This window comes from Gobius niger, assembly GCF_951799975.1.
Source record: "Gobius niger genome assembly, chromosome: 17".
Classification (NCBI taxonomy): Eukaryota; Metazoa; Chordata; class Actinopteri; order Gobiiformes; family Gobiidae; genus Gobius; species Gobius niger.
In genome coordinates this window covers 694,656-712,442 of record NC_136868.1, presented here as the reverse complement: position 1 = coordinate 712,442, position 17,787 = coordinate 694,656, and the positions used below count along the sequence as shown (strand labels likewise).

General features: G+C 42.9%; 1 protein-coding gene across 1 annotated transcript in view; it reads right to left on the bottom strand.

Moving 5' to 3' along the window:
• Window positions 1–5,241: 5,241 nt before the first annotated feature.
• The window catches only part of LOC306977263 (uncharacterized protein), a 47,385-nt gene continuing 34,839 nt past the window's right edge, over window positions 5,242–17,787 (bottom strand). Inside the window, exons 9-16 of the mRNA XM_079575468.1 lie at window positions 12,671–12,778; window positions 12,301–12,504; window positions 10,440–10,526; window positions 8,935–8,937; window positions 8,618–8,686; window positions 8,460–8,532; window positions 6,306–6,401; window positions 5,242–5,428 (exon numbers count right to left, since the gene is read on the bottom strand). Coding sequence (XP_079431594.1) covers window positions 5,256–5,428; window positions 6,306–6,401; window positions 8,460–8,532; window positions 8,618–8,686; window positions 8,935–8,937; window positions 10,440–10,526; window positions 12,301–12,504; window positions 12,671–12,778 — 813 coding nt within the window. The 3' untranslated portion in view covers window positions 5,242–5,255. The remainder of the gene's footprint in view (window positions 5,429–6,305; window positions 6,402–8,459; window positions 8,533–8,617; window positions 8,687–8,934; window positions 8,938–10,439; window positions 10,527–12,300; window positions 12,505–12,670; window positions 12,779–17,787) is intronic.

Here is a 17,787-nt window from a genome sequence, read left to right as displayed (position 1 = left end):
GTCCGATCACTAAAACTGTCTGTCCCGTTTGAATCCAGGTTGAATTGTGTTCGTATTGTTGTTGAGGTCGATCTTTCCGCCGGTGCTTTGTGGTGACGCTTGTAGGTTGTTTTATCTGTATTTTATATTTTATATTTGGACTTTTGAAGAATCATCAGCTCCCTGTATAAACCTGCTGTCACTCTGGATGAAGATGAGTTTGTAGATACTGTATCGCTGTGAGGTCCCTGTAAAAAAAAAGATAGACATAAACATCAACATACTGCAGATCATTTTACTCAAATAAAGCCACTTATTTCAAGAAATAGTGTTTATTTATGTTTTAATTGGCCAGAGATTATGCTTTTCACTGAAAGTTGAATAATTCCACCAGATTAACCCTTTAATGTTACTACCCCCACAACCATAAAAACAAGTATTTTCTAACCATTTGGGAGAGCGGTCCAAACCAGTCTAAAACTGGTCTAAACCAATCTAAAAGTTGTCAAAAGAAGCATAAACCAGTCCAAACTTGATCTAAACCAGTCTTAACCTGTCCAAACCAGCACAAACCAGTCCAAACTAGTCCAACCCTTATCTAAACTGGATATTTTGAGTATTACAACACATGATTTAATAAAGTGTGCTCTACCAAACTAATAAAGGGTTAAAGGAAACTCTGAAACTGTAAATGAATACAGAGACAGAGCTGGTATTAAGGTTCCAAGCAAAGGGGAGGGGAACCATTAAACCTCTCTTAGCAAACATATAAATCATGTACTCAAATCAAGCTTTGTCCACCTTAAACTCTCATTCATGCATTTTATTTATTATTATTGCAGTTATTGTAATTCTGTGCCTTTTATTCCATTTTTTTTTATAGCATGTTAGCCTTTAGCTTCAAGACAAACCACCAATCCTCTATGATCACAGGCGTCTCCTCTGAACTCGCTACATCAACATTTGAACACAGCAAATGATCATCTACCGGAAACTCACTGCCCACAACATCATCTTTAGACAATATGATTATTATTCCAGGAAAAGAAAACAGACAGGAAGTACTGGCGCTCACAACTTCAGGTCAGAGGAACTAGCATAGCCACACCGCGCAACAAGCCAAAGCTTTTATCGGGATCTTTTTGGATGTTCGATTTTTCAAAAACTAACCAGCGCCCCCTGTGGATGTGTGACAACCAACCCGCGTGACAAACAGCCCCCAAACCAGGACTTACCCACAACTTAAAGAAAACAGAAGGTCCCACCAGAGCAGGCCCGGTTTGGGGGGGGGGGGGGGGGGATTAGAGTTAATGTGCCCTCCCTGGGTCTAATCTCTTCAGAGGGTACTTTGTTTGAGAGGCTTGGGGGCAGCATGATAAGTATCTATTACAGAAACTCCCCTCTTTATCCCCCCGACATCCCCTTCAGAAAAGCTTCAAAAAAAAAAAAAGAACCCGGAGGACAAAACCAGAAGAAACTGCCCCCCCCTCTGCGCCGTCTGATATCCAGGAGCCAAAAGCAAGTGCTGCCCTTTTCAGCTGAGCGGGTATTAGGCCGGCAGATCCGTATGGAGGGCGAGCGCGGCCATATTCAGCCCATCTGCGGCGCAAAGTCAGGTGGTTTAAAGGCACATCAAAGCAGGGCCGGGAAAGAAAGAGGAATTATCAGAGGTTTGAGAACAAGGGGGGAAGAAGCTGGGGCTGAGCAGCAAGTGGAGGGGGGGGACGGGTTTGTGAAGTGTAGTACTTTACAGCGCAGAGGAGAATGGATATACAACAAGCGGGGGTCAGATATTACTCCAATCAAAACAGATCTACCAAGAGAAAAGTACTTCAGAGCAGATCGACTGTGTGATTGTGTATTGAGGCTGAAAGAGACGACTCAAATGAATGATGCTTTTTAAATGAATGAAATCAATTGGAAGTGAACTGAAGTATTTGCTGTAGAAAATACTTTTAAGCGCATGTGACTTGTGGTTTTTGTGCTTTTGTAAATATGACTTATTTAGAGGAACATCAGTTGCTTAAGTGACATTTTATATCAGGGAAGCAGCCATTTTACTGAAGAAATGTTGGGCAGAACAGATAAGATAAGCCTTTATTGATCTCACAGAGGAGAAATGTACGTTCAGCTCTTAGAAACACTCAGGGTGTGCAAATAGGCAGGAAATGTGAGGAAAAAACAATTAAGTAAGTAGTAAATAGTGATATCTTAAAAACAAAGACTACCGAGGAGTTTGTGGGGACAAAAAGTATAAACAGTAAATAATAAGTAAACAGACAAGAACAATCACAGTGCGAGTGGTTGATAAAGTGACTTAGTGATTTAAGTGTTTAAATGTGATTTAAATACAGGGATTGTGTTGTTTTCTGCAAAGGCGTTACTGCACATGTTGCTTTACAGTCTTGTTGTTCAGTCTGACAGCAGTGGGGATGAAGGACCTGCTTCGTCCTGCACTGAGGGTGTCTCAGTCTGCCACTGAGAGAGCTGCTCAGCTCTTCTACAGTCCCGTGCAGTGGGTGGGAGGTGTCCTCCTGTCCCTCACCTCCTCCACAGAGTCCAGAGCTGGCCCTCAGCTTGTTCAGTCTGTTCTTGTCCCGCTCTGTGCGGCCCGGGGCCCAGCACACGGCAGCGTAGTGGAGAGCAGAGGCCACCACAGAGTCATAAAGAGTCCTGAGCAGAGGCCTGCTCACTCTGAAGAAGTTATTTTTATTAGAATTTTTAAGCTAATGACAGGAAATTGTAGTTTATTTGGTGGGGACAGTGCATGTGACAAACGGTTCATGTGGTCCGCGGGAACTCGGGCGAACGACTTCCCCAGTTGGGGAATAGGCTGCGTTCACGTGACATCACAACATTCTAAAGAGCCTATAGTTTAACATTGAGGTGGAGGTCAACTGAAAATGCATATTTTTATGTCTCTGTTTTTTGGCTCATATCTCTGTCATTACTGGAGGAATCCACATGAAACGTTGAAAGTTCATTATCTCCACTGTCAGCACATATGAAGTAATGTCCAATTATTTTCTCCGAAGAACGTCAAAAAGTGGTGACAATATGCAAAAACATGAGCGTGATGTTGTCCAATAGAAAGGACTTTCAGACACAAAAATAATATCACAGGTTTGTGAATCTAATCACGATCAAACACTGAAGAGGAAAAACATTTGTCAATTTTCGTTTTGGAGATTTCTTACAAAAACTGCATTTCTCCCATAGAGTTTCATTGGCCCTGCCCTCCATCTGACATTATGACATCATCACGTTCTAAATCGTGAACGCCGCCTATTCTCATGAACGCTCGCTCAAATGGGGAACATCATTCATCTATGTCACTTCCTGTTGGTGTCCAATAAGGAAGTGAAACTATAAACATCACAAAAATGGCCAGTCCATCATTCATTCATTTAATCCCACATTACAGTTACACTTGGATGATCTCCGTAGGGGAATTCGTTCTCTGCATTTGACCCACAGGAGCTGGGAGCAGTGTGTGAGCAGTGTGGGCCAGCACAGGGGAGCCATGTCTACATGTGGAGCGAGGCTAATGGTCACAAACACCTGGCTGGACGATTAACCTATTGTACATGTTTTAGTGGAGGAAACCTACACAGTCCACACAGGAAACAGTGCAGCTAAAGCATTATCCCCGTTATCCCCATCAGGCTATTCTCATCCTGACAGATTTCCACACGTCGTCGACTGGACTGGGTTTGTTCTTTTCACTCTCATTGTATAACATCGCTCTCGTAGTGACGCAGCGAGGCCAGTTCACATCCCCAGGGCACTAAAGAACAAAACATGCTTGCAAAACAGTTTAATATCAAAACATAAATAAATACTGTGCAAAGTGTTTTTTCTTTACAATAGTGTGATGTAAACAAAGGATTACATTTTTTTGTTTAGATTAAATTCCCTCTACAGAAAACACCGCCCTGAAAAGGTCAGTGACGGCGTCCATTTTAAGGCGGGTCCAATGAATTAACTGAGAGCGAAAACAAAGAGCGTAAATCACTGAAACAAAGTAAACGACACAGGAGCGAAAACAGCGGAAACATCGTAAAGAGCTCGTAACAGGTTTGAAAACACAATAAAAGGGGAAAGAGCGACAAAACAAAGAGAAAACACTGGAAATGGAGGTAAAATGAGCTGATTCCAGAACAGGATCTGTTAGTGAAGACCGCATTTTTTTGGTTCATACGCAGCAAATCTAGAGCCATAAACAGAACAATAACAGTAACTAATGTGTAATCTGGAATAAAACATAAAACATAATCTAAAAGTCTCAATAAAGACTTTTTGGTCCAAGAGAAGGCACTTTAAATAAAAATATGCAGAGCTTATGATTAATCTTACAAATAAAATAATAAAACATTCTGATAATATTGACCTTTACAGATTAAAGCAAAATCTGACACTTCTTATAAAGGTTATGAACAGATAAAGCTTATCAGGGCAATTCACAGAAAACTGAAGTGAAACCAAAATCATTCAACACTGATCAGGCAAAGCTGAAACTGAGAAACAAAAAAAGCGGCAGAAGGAAGTCGCGCAGTGAACAAACACCGTGTCTAATTTAACTGAATAGTTTTGAAATATTTTAAGATTTAAATCAGCAACAGGGGGCGATTTAAACCTGCTCCCAAGCTTACATGGTTATGTATTACACCTGTCATTGTAATTAACTTCATGGGAATATGATTAATCAAATACTTAACCCAGTTCCATCCCATAGGTTTGTTAAGCGGTGACGTCACAGCTCTGCTTCCGGGTCCATGTGCGAGAAACTACAAAAAAAACTCTTTATTTTGGCATAATCCATGTAATGACTTTTAATGCCTCTCCGAAACCCTGTAGATCTGCTTATGACTGTATTTGATTAAACTCAAGTGGTCACTATTCTTGCCATTGTTAAATTGAATGTTATTTCTCACAAACTCCATCCACACTTAATAAGAGGAGCAGATCGTTGTGGCTTCGATAACTTTTGGGAGAGTGCTGAGCATGACTGAGAATAAAAGCCACGTTTCCGTCCATCAGCTCAAAGGCGTGAAAAGTGTGGCTTCGAAAGTGGCTTTTTTAGGCATTTATGTCAATACAGAAATAGAGGTTTCAGGCACTTTCTAAACATCAACTTAAAATCATCATAAAAGTTTTTGGAAACACAAAGGACTGAGCGACGTCCCTTTAAAGTCTCATTCTAGTGCTTCTCTGCTTTAACACTTCCATTTGTCTCCATTGCAGGTGGACGTTCTTTGAGTTTTGTTTCTTGTTTTTTATCGGGAGAACTTGCGGGGCCTGAAGGGGGGCAGGTTCAGCTGCTGCGGCCCGGATCGCTCCTCCTCGATCGGGGCCAACTCTTCGGCCGAGCCCCACTTCTTCCTGGAGGAGAACAGAGACGCCAGCTTCCTGTTCCGGTGCCGCTCCGGGGCCTGGCTCACCACGTACTCTGGAGACGAGGAGGAAACAGTCAGTCTCTCCTGGTTAGACACACTTTAAATACATTGAGATGATGCGTGTTAATTTCGATTCATTAATTACACAGATTTTAGCGCAATCAATCGCATTTCCCCCGTTTTCCCCCTGAAGCCGGAACCTTTCTATTCGCATGTTTCTGGTACGCCCGTTTATCTGACGCACATCCGCCCACAACAGCAATGGACGGAGACGCTTCACTCGGCCCGTTGGGGACTCAGGTTTGTTTTAAAAAACGTCCTGATGGGACGATGGACGCTGCACTGCTGTGAGCAGGTCGTGTTAAAGAGAGTTCTTCTTCCATCGTAGCTACTCAAGTCTAAAACACCATCTCAATGTAGAACATGTTGAGACAAACACAGAGACGACCTCGATGGAGTAATTTGGCATCCGCGCAGTAAAGTGAAGATTACTGCGCGGATTTCGAACTACTCCTGGTATTATTACTCTTACAATATAGTCCCCCCTTTTATCCGCTTAGAAAATCCACATTGTTTATTTGTGTGTAATTATACTTTGTAGTGGAACACTTCACGTAACCATATTTAAATAGGGAAAACGTGGAAGAGCTTGGTAGCTTCTATCTTGACCTGTTTTGGAGCTATAGAGGAGAGAGGGAGAGGCTAAATGCTAACGCCGTCTGCGCTGTGTTTACGTGACTGAAGATCAGACAGGTCCTAAAGAACTCGTCAAAGCTCAGGTAAGAACATATCTCAGTGTGGAAAAACGCTGGCCTGTTCCTTTAAACTACAGGGTTAACAAATGTCACATATAAAAAGTTTGATGGATTGAAACCTAACCAGAGCTGGATACCTGTAGCCACTGTAGCTGTGAGAGTAAATGTGACTCACGGATGTCGCACTCCTCCTCCGCCACCTCCGGCTCCTTGGCGTTCAGGTAGTGACAGGCGAGCCGGCCGCTGTCGTCCCTCACGCTCTCCTTCGCTCCTGATAAGAGGAAAAGAAAACGTGAAATTCAACGCCCACGCGACCCCAGGAATGCGCTAATCTGCTTCGGAGATAACGCGAGCTTCAGGAAACAGCCACGAGTAAATAAAGCAACAGGAGAGTGGAGGCCGCAGAGCAAACAAGTCACATACAGTGCAGCTTAAGAGGGGGATAACCACGGAAAACAAAACCTCACTGAACAGTCTGAGCATCCTCCTCATTCAAATGGCTGCAAGTTTAGACTAGATTTCATTTTGGATACCACTTTATACCACAAATGTAGACCTGTGGGAATATTTCATTTCACACACTGCAAAAAGTAATTTACTAGATTAGTTTAGATTCTGAATTTGAGCAGAATAATCCACATTTTAGTTGTTTTCACTAGTTAAGAAGTTGTTGGGCATTTGTCCGAGATTATTCCACTTGTTCTGAGATGTTTCTGACTCGTTTCGATACATTTCGTCCTTATTTCAGGTCATTTTCTTTGCCAATGGGGAAAGAAAATTGGTCTCATCTCATTGGCAATTTTACTTTCTTATTTCAAGCGAGATTTACCCTAGAACTGGTCTGAAATGTCCTCAAACAAGCAAAATAGTCTTGGTCAGATCAGGAAAAAGGTCTGAATGAGTGAAAAAAGATATATTTCCTCAGTTCAAGTCACTTAAGCCAATGCTTGATATTCACCTTTTGTAAGACTTGCAAACATTCCATCAAACAATGAGGATGAACGTCTGTATCAAAAGGAAACAGGGGAAAACAGACAACTTCTGCAGTAGAAGTTTTATTTTCATGACATTTTGATTTAATGCCAGTTAAAGGAACAGGCCACCGTTTTTACTTATCGTTAGCCACATAGCCTAACTGCCTAAGTCATTTTGTATTGTTAAAATGGCAATAAGAGAAAAACAATGTGTTTCCTATAAAATGTCTTTTTACATGTTTTCCAAAATCAAAACAAAAATGAGTTCTTACCTTAGCTTATACAGGCAAACCCTCTCTACTCTCCAAGCAAAGGTATAGCTCCAAACTGGGGTGACGTTAGAAGCTACCAAGCTGTTCCACGGTGAGCAACTTGGTAATACAGGCTTGTAAAGTGCAATACAAGTCATTTTTATTGTTATTAGTCACGGATCTTTGAGTTTGAGAGGCTGTTCTTAGCACCAGCTCCCAAAAATCCTTTCATCGCGAGGTAAAAACACTGGTCATAGCTTCACTTCACTTCACTTCCCTCTTTATTGAAACAGCTGCACAGCCAATGAGAGCAAGAGGGGGCGGGGGGGTTTGGGGCTATTTTAGGATGATCAAGAAAGTGAAAATGTAGTTTCAGATGTTTAATGTCAATAGAGCTTATGCGTGTGATGGCTGTTGCTGCGTTCATGTGGTTGGAAAACATGAACCCTCAGTCCAGTGGGAAAAAACACTTCTGCACCTGAAATCATCTGCTCTTTTATCGTTTAATGTGGGCTTTTTAGTTCAGCTCTGCTTCTTTCTTGAGTTTCGTGTCTGTCGTCCTCAGAGACACACACAGTACAGGCCAAAGGTTTGGACACACTTTATGTGTCGGCTTTTCTTTATTTTCAACATGATTAACACATTGTGATTCTCACAGAAGGCGTTAAACTATGAATGAACACAAACTCCAATTTGTTTTATATTCTAAATTCTTCAAAATTGCTGCCCTTTATTCTTGGCCTTTTCTCCATGAGCTTCATAAGGTCGTCATCAACATGTTTGAGAAGAACAAACCATTTGTGGGACGACATCATGAAGCTCACTGAGAAAATGTTAAAAGTGTAAAGCAGAAATCAAAGCGACAGGTGTGTCTGTTTAAAAACACAATTCCTTCTGTATGTGTGGATTTGTCCCTGATTTTGCCGTCTGCATAACCTCTATACTGCATTTTCTAACCGAAGCCACTGATATAGAGAACTGGACATCTCTTCTTTAAGCTCAACTCAACCACCTGAGCCACGGCTGCCGCAAAAACGTGGGACTGAGACTAAAATAAAACTATTTTGTTGTGCTTCACAGTTGCTAAACTTTGAGCGTTCTCACCGTACGCCCCGACGAGCAGCTCCAGGATGTGCTGATGTCCGTGCAGAGCCGCGATGTGCAGAGGCGTGTACCCCTGAAAACAGCAGAACACTTTCAACATACACTTAACACGTGACATTAATGCACTGGCCAGAGAAGAGAAAGGAGTCCACGCTCACCCCCTTGAGTTTCCCAGGCCCGGGCGCAGCCAGTGAAAACACGGCGGAGAAAAGATACAAATTAGCCAAGGTTAAGACAACACCACATAATGATTACCAAAACATAATTGCGCGGCCAATTCGGTGAAAATTACTCCGTGTTTGAGGCCGAAGCGGTGTTTTGGGAAACAATTAAGATGACATGACATGATTTATTAGCAGCGCCCTGAAACACGTGCTGCTGTAATGCGTTTGCACAGCTGGAGCTTCAGAGGAGCTTCAGAGGAGCATTACGTCAGTGAGAGGAGCCCAGGACCAGGACCGGGGCCGGTACTTACATGCTGAAAGACACAAAACACAAAGACATGCAGGGATTTAGACACACAAATAAACAGATATATATTCAGAGAAAGATAAAGCTGAAGAGATACTGTATGTAAATGCCTGAGCAGCTTCTATAGTTAGTTTAGTTTGATTTCACATGACATTCTTGACAGATTAGTCTGGGTTTATACAGGTCTAGTTTAATACTGCCCAAATACTATGTTTTCAAAAGATTCCAAAGCATACACTGCAAAAAGTCAATATCAACCATTGGCTTAAATGACTTGAATTGAGGAAATGTTTCTTGTTTTGAGCGGTTTTCACTCATTTAGACACTTTTCCTGATCGGACCGAGTTTGCTTTGCTTGTTTGAGGACATTTCAGACCAGTTCTAGGGTAAATCTCACTTGAAATAAGAAAGTAAAATTGCCAATGAGATAAGAACAACTTTCTTTCCCCATTGGCAAAGAAAATGAGCTGAAATAAGGACGAAATGTATCGAAACGAGTCAGAAACATCTCAGAACAAGTGAAATAATCTGGGACAAATGCCCAACAACTTCTTAACCAGTCAAAACAACTAAAATGTGGATTATTGTGCTCAAACTGAGATGTTTATACTGATCTAGTTAAATACTTTTTGCAGTGTGTAAGAACAGAGGAATGTGGTACAACTTAAGAACAAAAAAGTTTGTTGAATTTCAGCCAAAATGACAGTTTTGATGAAGTCACGCAGTTATGATGTCGAGTTGCCTCACACATTCATTCACACATTTCTACATGATTTACATCCATGTGTCCTGCGGGTCCCTGAGACGATATAATCCAAATCCAGGTAGTTTTTCTTTCTCGGAGGAAGAGCACATTCACACACGGAACTAACATTTAATTCTGTTTCTCGTGTCTTGACTTAAAGCAGCACCAAGTAACGTGTTTACCTTAATAAATCCTCCCCGTAGTCCCTGTGGGGGTGATACAAGTGTTAAAGGGACGGTTGGTGTCTCTGGCCAGAAAACCGCGATTGCAACTTCCCTGCCTCTGGGTCGTACCACCAATACACACGAGTGGACTCACGTAAAAGAAGCTAACAGGCTAACGGGCAAAGCTAGCGCCACTTAAACAATATTTACAGTTTAAAGTTTGAGAGAAAAAATGATCTCTATTGTGTAACTGGATGAACAATATCCCTCTGTCCCTTTGTCTTTTCTGTCAGCGTAGGATTTACTCTCACGGACGATTAACGCAACTTGCTACGACTCCTGCAGTGGCGCTTATGGCCTCTAGGGGCAAGAGTTACGTAGTGCTGCTTTAAGAACTTTTAAAGGCTCAGCAGAAACGCCATGTCTGAATGTGCAGAAACACAGTACTTAAAACAGTAGTGTAGTGAATAGAGATGAATCATTTGTCAATATTCAGTGTCTTATCGACCATGTGGCTATTTGAAGTGTATCGTGCGTTGCCATGGCTACGACCTCCAGGTGAGGAACTATACTACATGTTAAAAAACACGGCGCTCTTACTGATTTGGTGTTGACGTCGGCTCCGGCTTCTGCCACTAACGTCGCCATGTCCTTGTTGCCGTGTTTGGCCGCCCAGTGCAGCGCCGTCTGAAAAACACAAAAAAACAACATATATTTATCAGTTTGTAAAAGCTTCATACATTACAGGTGAAAGTTACTCATTGAGTTAATCATTGAGCAGTGTTTTAAACAGTCTGGGGTCAAACAATGATTTGTCTAGAATGACTATGTTTAGTCAACAGTTCCAACCTGGCCTGTTGTACATGTTTTAGTTTGCACATGGGGGAAGCTGGAGGGACAACACAGGGTTTCCACAGGTGGCAGCAAGTCCAGCTTTTTAATGCCATTTTAACGCCTAAACCTTGGCATATTTCATTTGGCAAGTTTTGAAACATTCAATTAAACAGCTAAATTGGACACAACGGGAAACTTTTGAGCAAAAAATGGTGTGAAATTTCACTCAGAACTGCAGCTGAATGAGTTTTAGAGCGTAGGCTTTGTGTTTTTGACAAATGTGTGCAGTGAAAACAGTTGAGCAGTGTCAGTGTTGTGGGTTCTCTCTCTAAAGGAACATTATATTTTCTAAGAAGTTCAGATTTAAGGCCAGTTTGAATCCGATGTCACGCTTTACAATGACGTTTGAATGAATTAGTCCTATGGTATATTGTAACAGAAGACATTTGCGGAGAAAAGGCTTTTATATCGATTGTGAACCAGCCGGATCATTGTTGTGCTTTGTGCCTCATAAACTGATTCATGTGAAATTCTTCAGGAAAATTAGGAATGAATAGGAACCACAACTAACAATTTACATGTGTTTCCAATGACATCACGCATAGTTCCGGCCGCCATTTTGAATACCGAAGTAGAAGTAGCACTACAACATGGAACCATATCTCTGCTCAGGATGAAAATGAAAGACAGCTGAGCGACAGTGGCATTTTTTAGGTCCTCGTAATCTTTGCTCAAGTAAAAACACGGCCCCAGAGACGCACGTTTAGTAAGGGATAATGTATAGAACGCTGGTCATTATCGGGAAAATAAGCACCGACAGGGCGAACCGGACCCCGACACGAAGCGGAGGGGTCTTGTTTCGCCCTGAAGGTGCTTATTTTACTTATTTTACCAGCGTTCTATACATTATCCGCTTATTATTCGGCCATTTGCCAACTGAACACACACAACATAAACTTCGTACACTTTTATGAAGGTCGAAAGGTTTATTTAATGACTTCCGTGACAAATAGTTCCCAAAGTTTGCGCGTTGCTCGGCAATGTTTTGCTAGGCTAGAAGCAGCAAGGCTAACAGCTAGCCTAGCTACTTAGTTGAAGGCGCAGTTGGAGGAATGGTGGTGAATCTATGGGTAAGTTGAAAGTCAGACTCACGCTAACTTCACGAGCGATTCCCCGACTTCTCTCTCAGTGACGGGACAGATAGTGTCGCTGCTACGTACGTGAGGAGTGATATGAAAGCACAAACTCCGTTGCCATTGGCAGCGTCATTATGTTTTTCAGACGTCCTTTATCAGAAAATAATGACCGGGAGAACGTTGGGAAATCCCATTCAAATCAACGGAGCTTCTGCTTACGTTGTGAAGAGTCGTATAATAATGTGATATAACCTGCAGATGTGGCACAGACGTAGCAGCTCCGTCTGTCGAGCCACAGCAGGATGTACTAAAGATCTGCCTCACTCTGAAGACTACATTAACACATCAAAGAGGAAGCAGAAAACCAGTTTGACGTGTATCACCTGTTGTAAAATCTCCCTTTCTTCTCGTAATAACACCACGTAGTTTGAAACATTGGTCCCAGCCCTGCGTGTCGTCGTGTCAGACACTGAGCTCACATCTGCTCCCACCTGTTGACGGCTCATAATTGCGGCGTTTAAAGTGCAGGGGGCGCTCTGATCACAGCGGCGGCTCCTAATGGGCAGGTGGCTGTGGTTTGCCGCTTTATTCCAATGATCCCGGCTCGTTTTGAGTGTCTTCTCGCGGCCCTGTCCCCGGGTTTGTCCTGACGGGAGCTGACAGGGGGGGGCGGAGCTGTCGGGCGGGGCTCCCCTCTGAGGGTCACACCAACATCATCAATCTTTCAGGGCCGTGACAGGCGCCCGGCCGGGACCCCTCTCCGCGGCACAGGGCGGCGTTGTGTCGTAATTAGCCCCCGTTAGAGGCAGGAAACTCCGGCTCGGGGCAACAGGACCCTCCCCTGTGAGGCAGATGTTTGACCAATGACAAGATGACACACGGGGGCTGGTACGAGGGAGCGAGCTGGTGCAAGGGCCAACACTGGGGGGCGCTGTCCCGGATTGAAGGGCTGTCTGATCCGCCCCCGCTCTGGATCAGAAAAGGTAGCGGAGAAACAGTGATGAGCAAAGAGAAATGGACCATTCTCTGCATGCTTTTCAGTCATGTGACTTTTGTTGTTATGGCGGCCATTTTGAATACCGAAGTAGAATTATGCAGTACTACAACATTTAACAATCTCTACTCAGGATGAAAATGAAAGACAACTGATTGACAGTGGCAGTTTTATTTACTCGTAATCAGACTCCAAACCTCTAGCCTTGAACACAACATGTGACAGAGGTCAGAGGTCAGAGGTCAGAGGTCAGAGCTGTTACTGTAGTATTTCCTCAGTGTTCACAGATGTGAGACACACATGTGTTTATCGTGTTGAAGCCATTGACAGTTGATTGAATCAGCTGTCAATGGTTGACAGTTGCTAACCGGTAGCATGCTAACTGGTAGCATGCTAACTGGTAGCATGCTAACTGGTAGCATGCTAACGTCTGAGCAGCTTAACCTCTTAAGCACTAAAAGCCTAAAAGCACCACAATACCTATAGGCCTGTGTAACGCCTCATTTGAAAGCTAAGACTGGCAAAAATGATCGTAACTCTTTTGTCACGTTGTCGCCGCGTTTTATCACATTTTTAAGCGTTTTTATCACGTTTTGTGGCTTTTTAATCACTCTGTAGTCGTGTTTTTTTTGTCTCTTTTTCAATGTTTTTTTCGTTGCTTTCTTGAACAGGTTTTCTTTGCATTTTTGTCACTTTTTCATGGGTTTGTTGTCGGTTTTTGTCATGTCTTTTGTTGCTCTTAAGTCATGTTTTGATGCTTTTTTATCGGGTTTTTGTCCCTCTTCTGCCACTTTTCTTTATCACATTTTTAAAGCGTTTTTTTCTCTTTTTCCTCACTTTTTTGTCGCAATTTCGTGACTTTTTTATGGCTTTAGAGATGCTTTTTCTCTAAAGAAAAAGCATCTTTAGTCGTATTTTTGTCACTCTTTTGTCACAAGCTTTTAGATTTGGGTGAACTGGAGAAAATGCGCTCGGTTCAGGTGGGGTTTAATATTTGATTTTCTGACGGGCCTTTACATTTTTCCCTCTTGTCTGGGTGGGTTTGATGAATGTAGAGCGTTAGAGGATAACATTAAATCACTATTTATCACACTGGGTCAGGCTGTACAGTCGTACTATCTCTGTCATGGCCTTGACTGTGGAGCTCAGACTCTTGTGTATCAGTCTGACGCTCTGAGAGGATATTTATCCCTCTTCTGTGGAAGCTCAGAGAGACTTGAATGGCTGGACTAGGACAGTGTCTCGAGTTCATGTCTCCGGGTCCTGAGTCGATGGTAAATAAACTTCTCCTGCATAAAACATCCAGACTGCTGCCTGTTCTTCATCTCTCCTCTCGAACACCATTGTTCATTCTCTAACACACAGTAAACCACAACATTCCCACAGGCACAATTCTTTGTCTACAACATTTCTAACTACGCAAAATCTCATTACTGCAGCCGAATCAACACCTAATTCACCCCATTGTTAACCACGAACGCTTGAACTGGTAGTGGTTCATGGTAGTTTTGCGTCAGTGATTCAGAGATATTGATGATTCGAGTGAAGTCCAGGTTCATGCCAGAAATTGGGCTGAACACGATGAGCCCAGCGCTTGTTTCTCGATGTTTTGGCTTCACGAATGGGATTCATGAGTCCTGATCAGAGTGTTTTGAATCGCTCCGACACAAACCAGTGCTTTGTCACCATTATTCAGTGGTTTGGGCGTCTCACATTCAGCTGAAATGGACTCGGAAATGCTCGTTGATTGTCGCGAGCACAATGGAAATCAATGGGCTCGGACAGAGTTTGTCTGAAGATAATGAGACCTGCAGCCTGCGCGGTCAGTCCAATCGGGAAACCAGACACAGCCCTATACACAGAGCAAAATCACAATAGGGCAAACTATTGTCTTTTTGCAAAATTGTATTAATGAATGAATGATAAACAGAATGGCATCAGAGCCAGGGGTGAAGTTTGCCAACGGGGTGACTTGAATATTGACCTTAGAACCAGTGAGAAATGTCCTCAAAGGAGCAAAGTCAACTTGTTCTGATCACGAGAAACCACTCAAAACAAGATTATTATCCTCAATTCAAGTCACTTCAACACATGCTTGATATGTTGTTTTCGTAGTGCGTCGCCATTTGCTCAAGATGGAACAAATATGGAGAATTGGCTGCGAGATTTAAGTCCGTAAGAAGCAAAACGCAACAGCTGCTCCTCAAACATGTCTGTGTTATGTTGAATTTCATAGATAAAGCAGAAATCAATCAAACGTATGCAATATTTGTGACAAAAATGGCATTTACAAATCAAATGTGTTCAGTTTTGGAGTGTTTTGCCCCTTCACCCGGCTCCGCCCGGCCATCACACGACCGATCCGTCTTCCAGGAGTGACAGGGCCGGACAAAAGAGCAGAGCCTCGTCCCACAGACAGTATCTTTCTCCCACTTCCTCACACAGTCACCGCGCAGCCTTCTGTGACGAGCCGCTGGACAGGATCGTGCCGCGCTGTCGCGAGTGGTGTCACGACCTCCCATTGTGCCGACACAAACGCACTGGAGTCCATTGGAAAGTGGAGATAAAACGGTTTGGCGCCTCATCATTCAGCGCTGGGCAATAGCAGAGCATTATGGGTGAAGCATGTATGGGAACGGGTCGTTTTTTTGTTTGGCACGTCGAATTTGAGCAGGTTTTGACTCTTAATACCCGCTCTGGAAACAACCATCAGTGCTGTATATGTTAAGCAGTTATTATTTCAGTGCGTCATGTGTTTAAAGGTCCTATATCATGCAGAATCAACTTTTCGGAGATTTTAGCCATGTTGTAATGCTACTTCTTTATTCTTTATTCTTTATTCTTTATTCTTTATTAGGATCCCCATTAGCGCCCACAAGTGGTTGCTAGTCTTCCTGGGGTCCTGACACAATATAAAATTACAAAACAATTAAAATAGAATACATGAATGTTACACATTTCATATAATCATACAACCTTATAGGACACATATAACACACGGTGACTATGCTCACATGTACTGAGCTCATTGACTTTTTACCTTCAGCTTAAAGTGTGGTTTACTCTTAGTATTTCTGATGTTAAAAGGAAACGCGTTCCAGGCGTTTGCTCCTCTGTACAGAACAGTTCTTTTCATTGAGTTACTTTTGGGTCTGGGAACAACCACAGAGTTTGTCGTCACTTGGCGAGTCACAAATCTGTGACCAAACCCGCTGAATAAGAGTTTGTTGAACAAAAAACTGGGCTGTTTGTCCATCACAACTTTGTGCAAACTTCCTTATCAAAAAAATGAATTCACGCAGTTCTCAGCGATCCTCCTGAATCCTGCTCTCTGATCAGCTGTTCCGCCCTCTGCTGGAAACCACTGACTTGTGACACTCTCATCATAGTGTCAAACAGGAAGAGCCTGACGTCTGTAATGTAATGCTTTACGGCCTGATTTTAATTTGTTAAATAGCTTTTTCATTGTTTCTGTTGTGTAAAGAAAAATAGTAATAAAAAGGTCAGCGCTGCCCCTGCGGACAAAACAAATGCACCCCCTGAGTGTCTGAACAGATGCTCTTTCTAACCTACTCTGGACACCTGTTCTTTTTTCTTACCTAACGCTAATGTCATGACAAAAACACGCGTTTGGCTACGAGAGGACAGACTTTATTCAACCTTCCCAAAGAAGAGGCCACTCGCCAGAAGTTGGAATTCCGTTGGATTCAGTGACTATGAGCTGATATAGTGTTTTTCTGTGACTGTCTCTTGGTGGATGAATGTAAATACCCGATGAAGCGGCCAGGACAGAGCAGTGAGTCCATCAAAACGCGTGCTAGCTTGTGTGCTAGCCATTTATGAAGCTGCGTTGCAGATGTCAACTCCTTAAAATACATACATTTCTCACAAAAATGAGTACTCCATTGTCGTAGAGGTACAATATATCATATGAATGCCTATAGCAGGGGTGCCAAAACTTTGTGTCACATTTTTGTCATTTTTTTGTCATTTTTTGTCAAACTTTTATCACATTTTTGAGACATTTTTGTCACATTTCCATCATTGTTTTCGTCTCAGTTTTGTCGCTATTTTCACACCTTTTTTCCAGAAGCTAAGGATAAAGCCAAACTGGAGAAAATGTGCTCGGTTCAAGTGGGAGTTAAGGGGTTAAAACAAATGGTAACTATGGCAAAAGCCTAGTTTTAGTTAAACAAAATCAACAATTGTAGCAATTTAGTGCAAAAAAAACAACCACCTGTATCTACGGCACCAACAGTAACTTTACCTCATTCGTTAACTCAAAGAAAATGCCACATTATTAGATTATTTTGAAAGTGTCAGTTGAGCATCAATTAAAGTACATTTTTTAACATGCCGGTATACAGTAAAAGTTGGAAAACTGTGAAAGTTGATGCTACAACGCTCTGTAATTGATAAACACCAAGACACCACAACAGTGTTTCCTTAACTTTGTGAAAGGAGTGAAACAGCGCCCCCAATTTGACGCTGGTGGTGAAAAAGTGTACTGCATCCATATTTACCATGGAGAATGAATGGAAGAGGGTTAGTATTAACCACACTCAGCGCAAAAGCAGGTCACTCTCTGGCGGGCCAAATTCGGCCCGCGGGCCCCACTTTGGGCACCCCTGGCCTATAGTTTACTTTGGGATGGCTAAAATAGCAGGATACGGATCGTTTAAAATGAACAAATGTTAGATCTTTTAAAAATATCTTAACTCTGATGGCGACAGCACTCACACAAAGACAGTAATGGAGAGAAACTGTATCAGACTTCCAGCGCTTGTCACCCAGTAAGACAGATAGCCATGTGGACGTCTGAGTGGCGGCTCGGGTGACGGACGAGACAGGGCAGGATGCGTCTCGTTTCAGTTTGTGCCCCCCTCCCGTCTGCCCCGTCCCATCCGTCAGGGGCCGCAGTGTCCCCGCCGCCCGCCCCGGCTGAGAGGGAGGGCGGCCGGTACAAAGCCCCGGACCGTGAGGA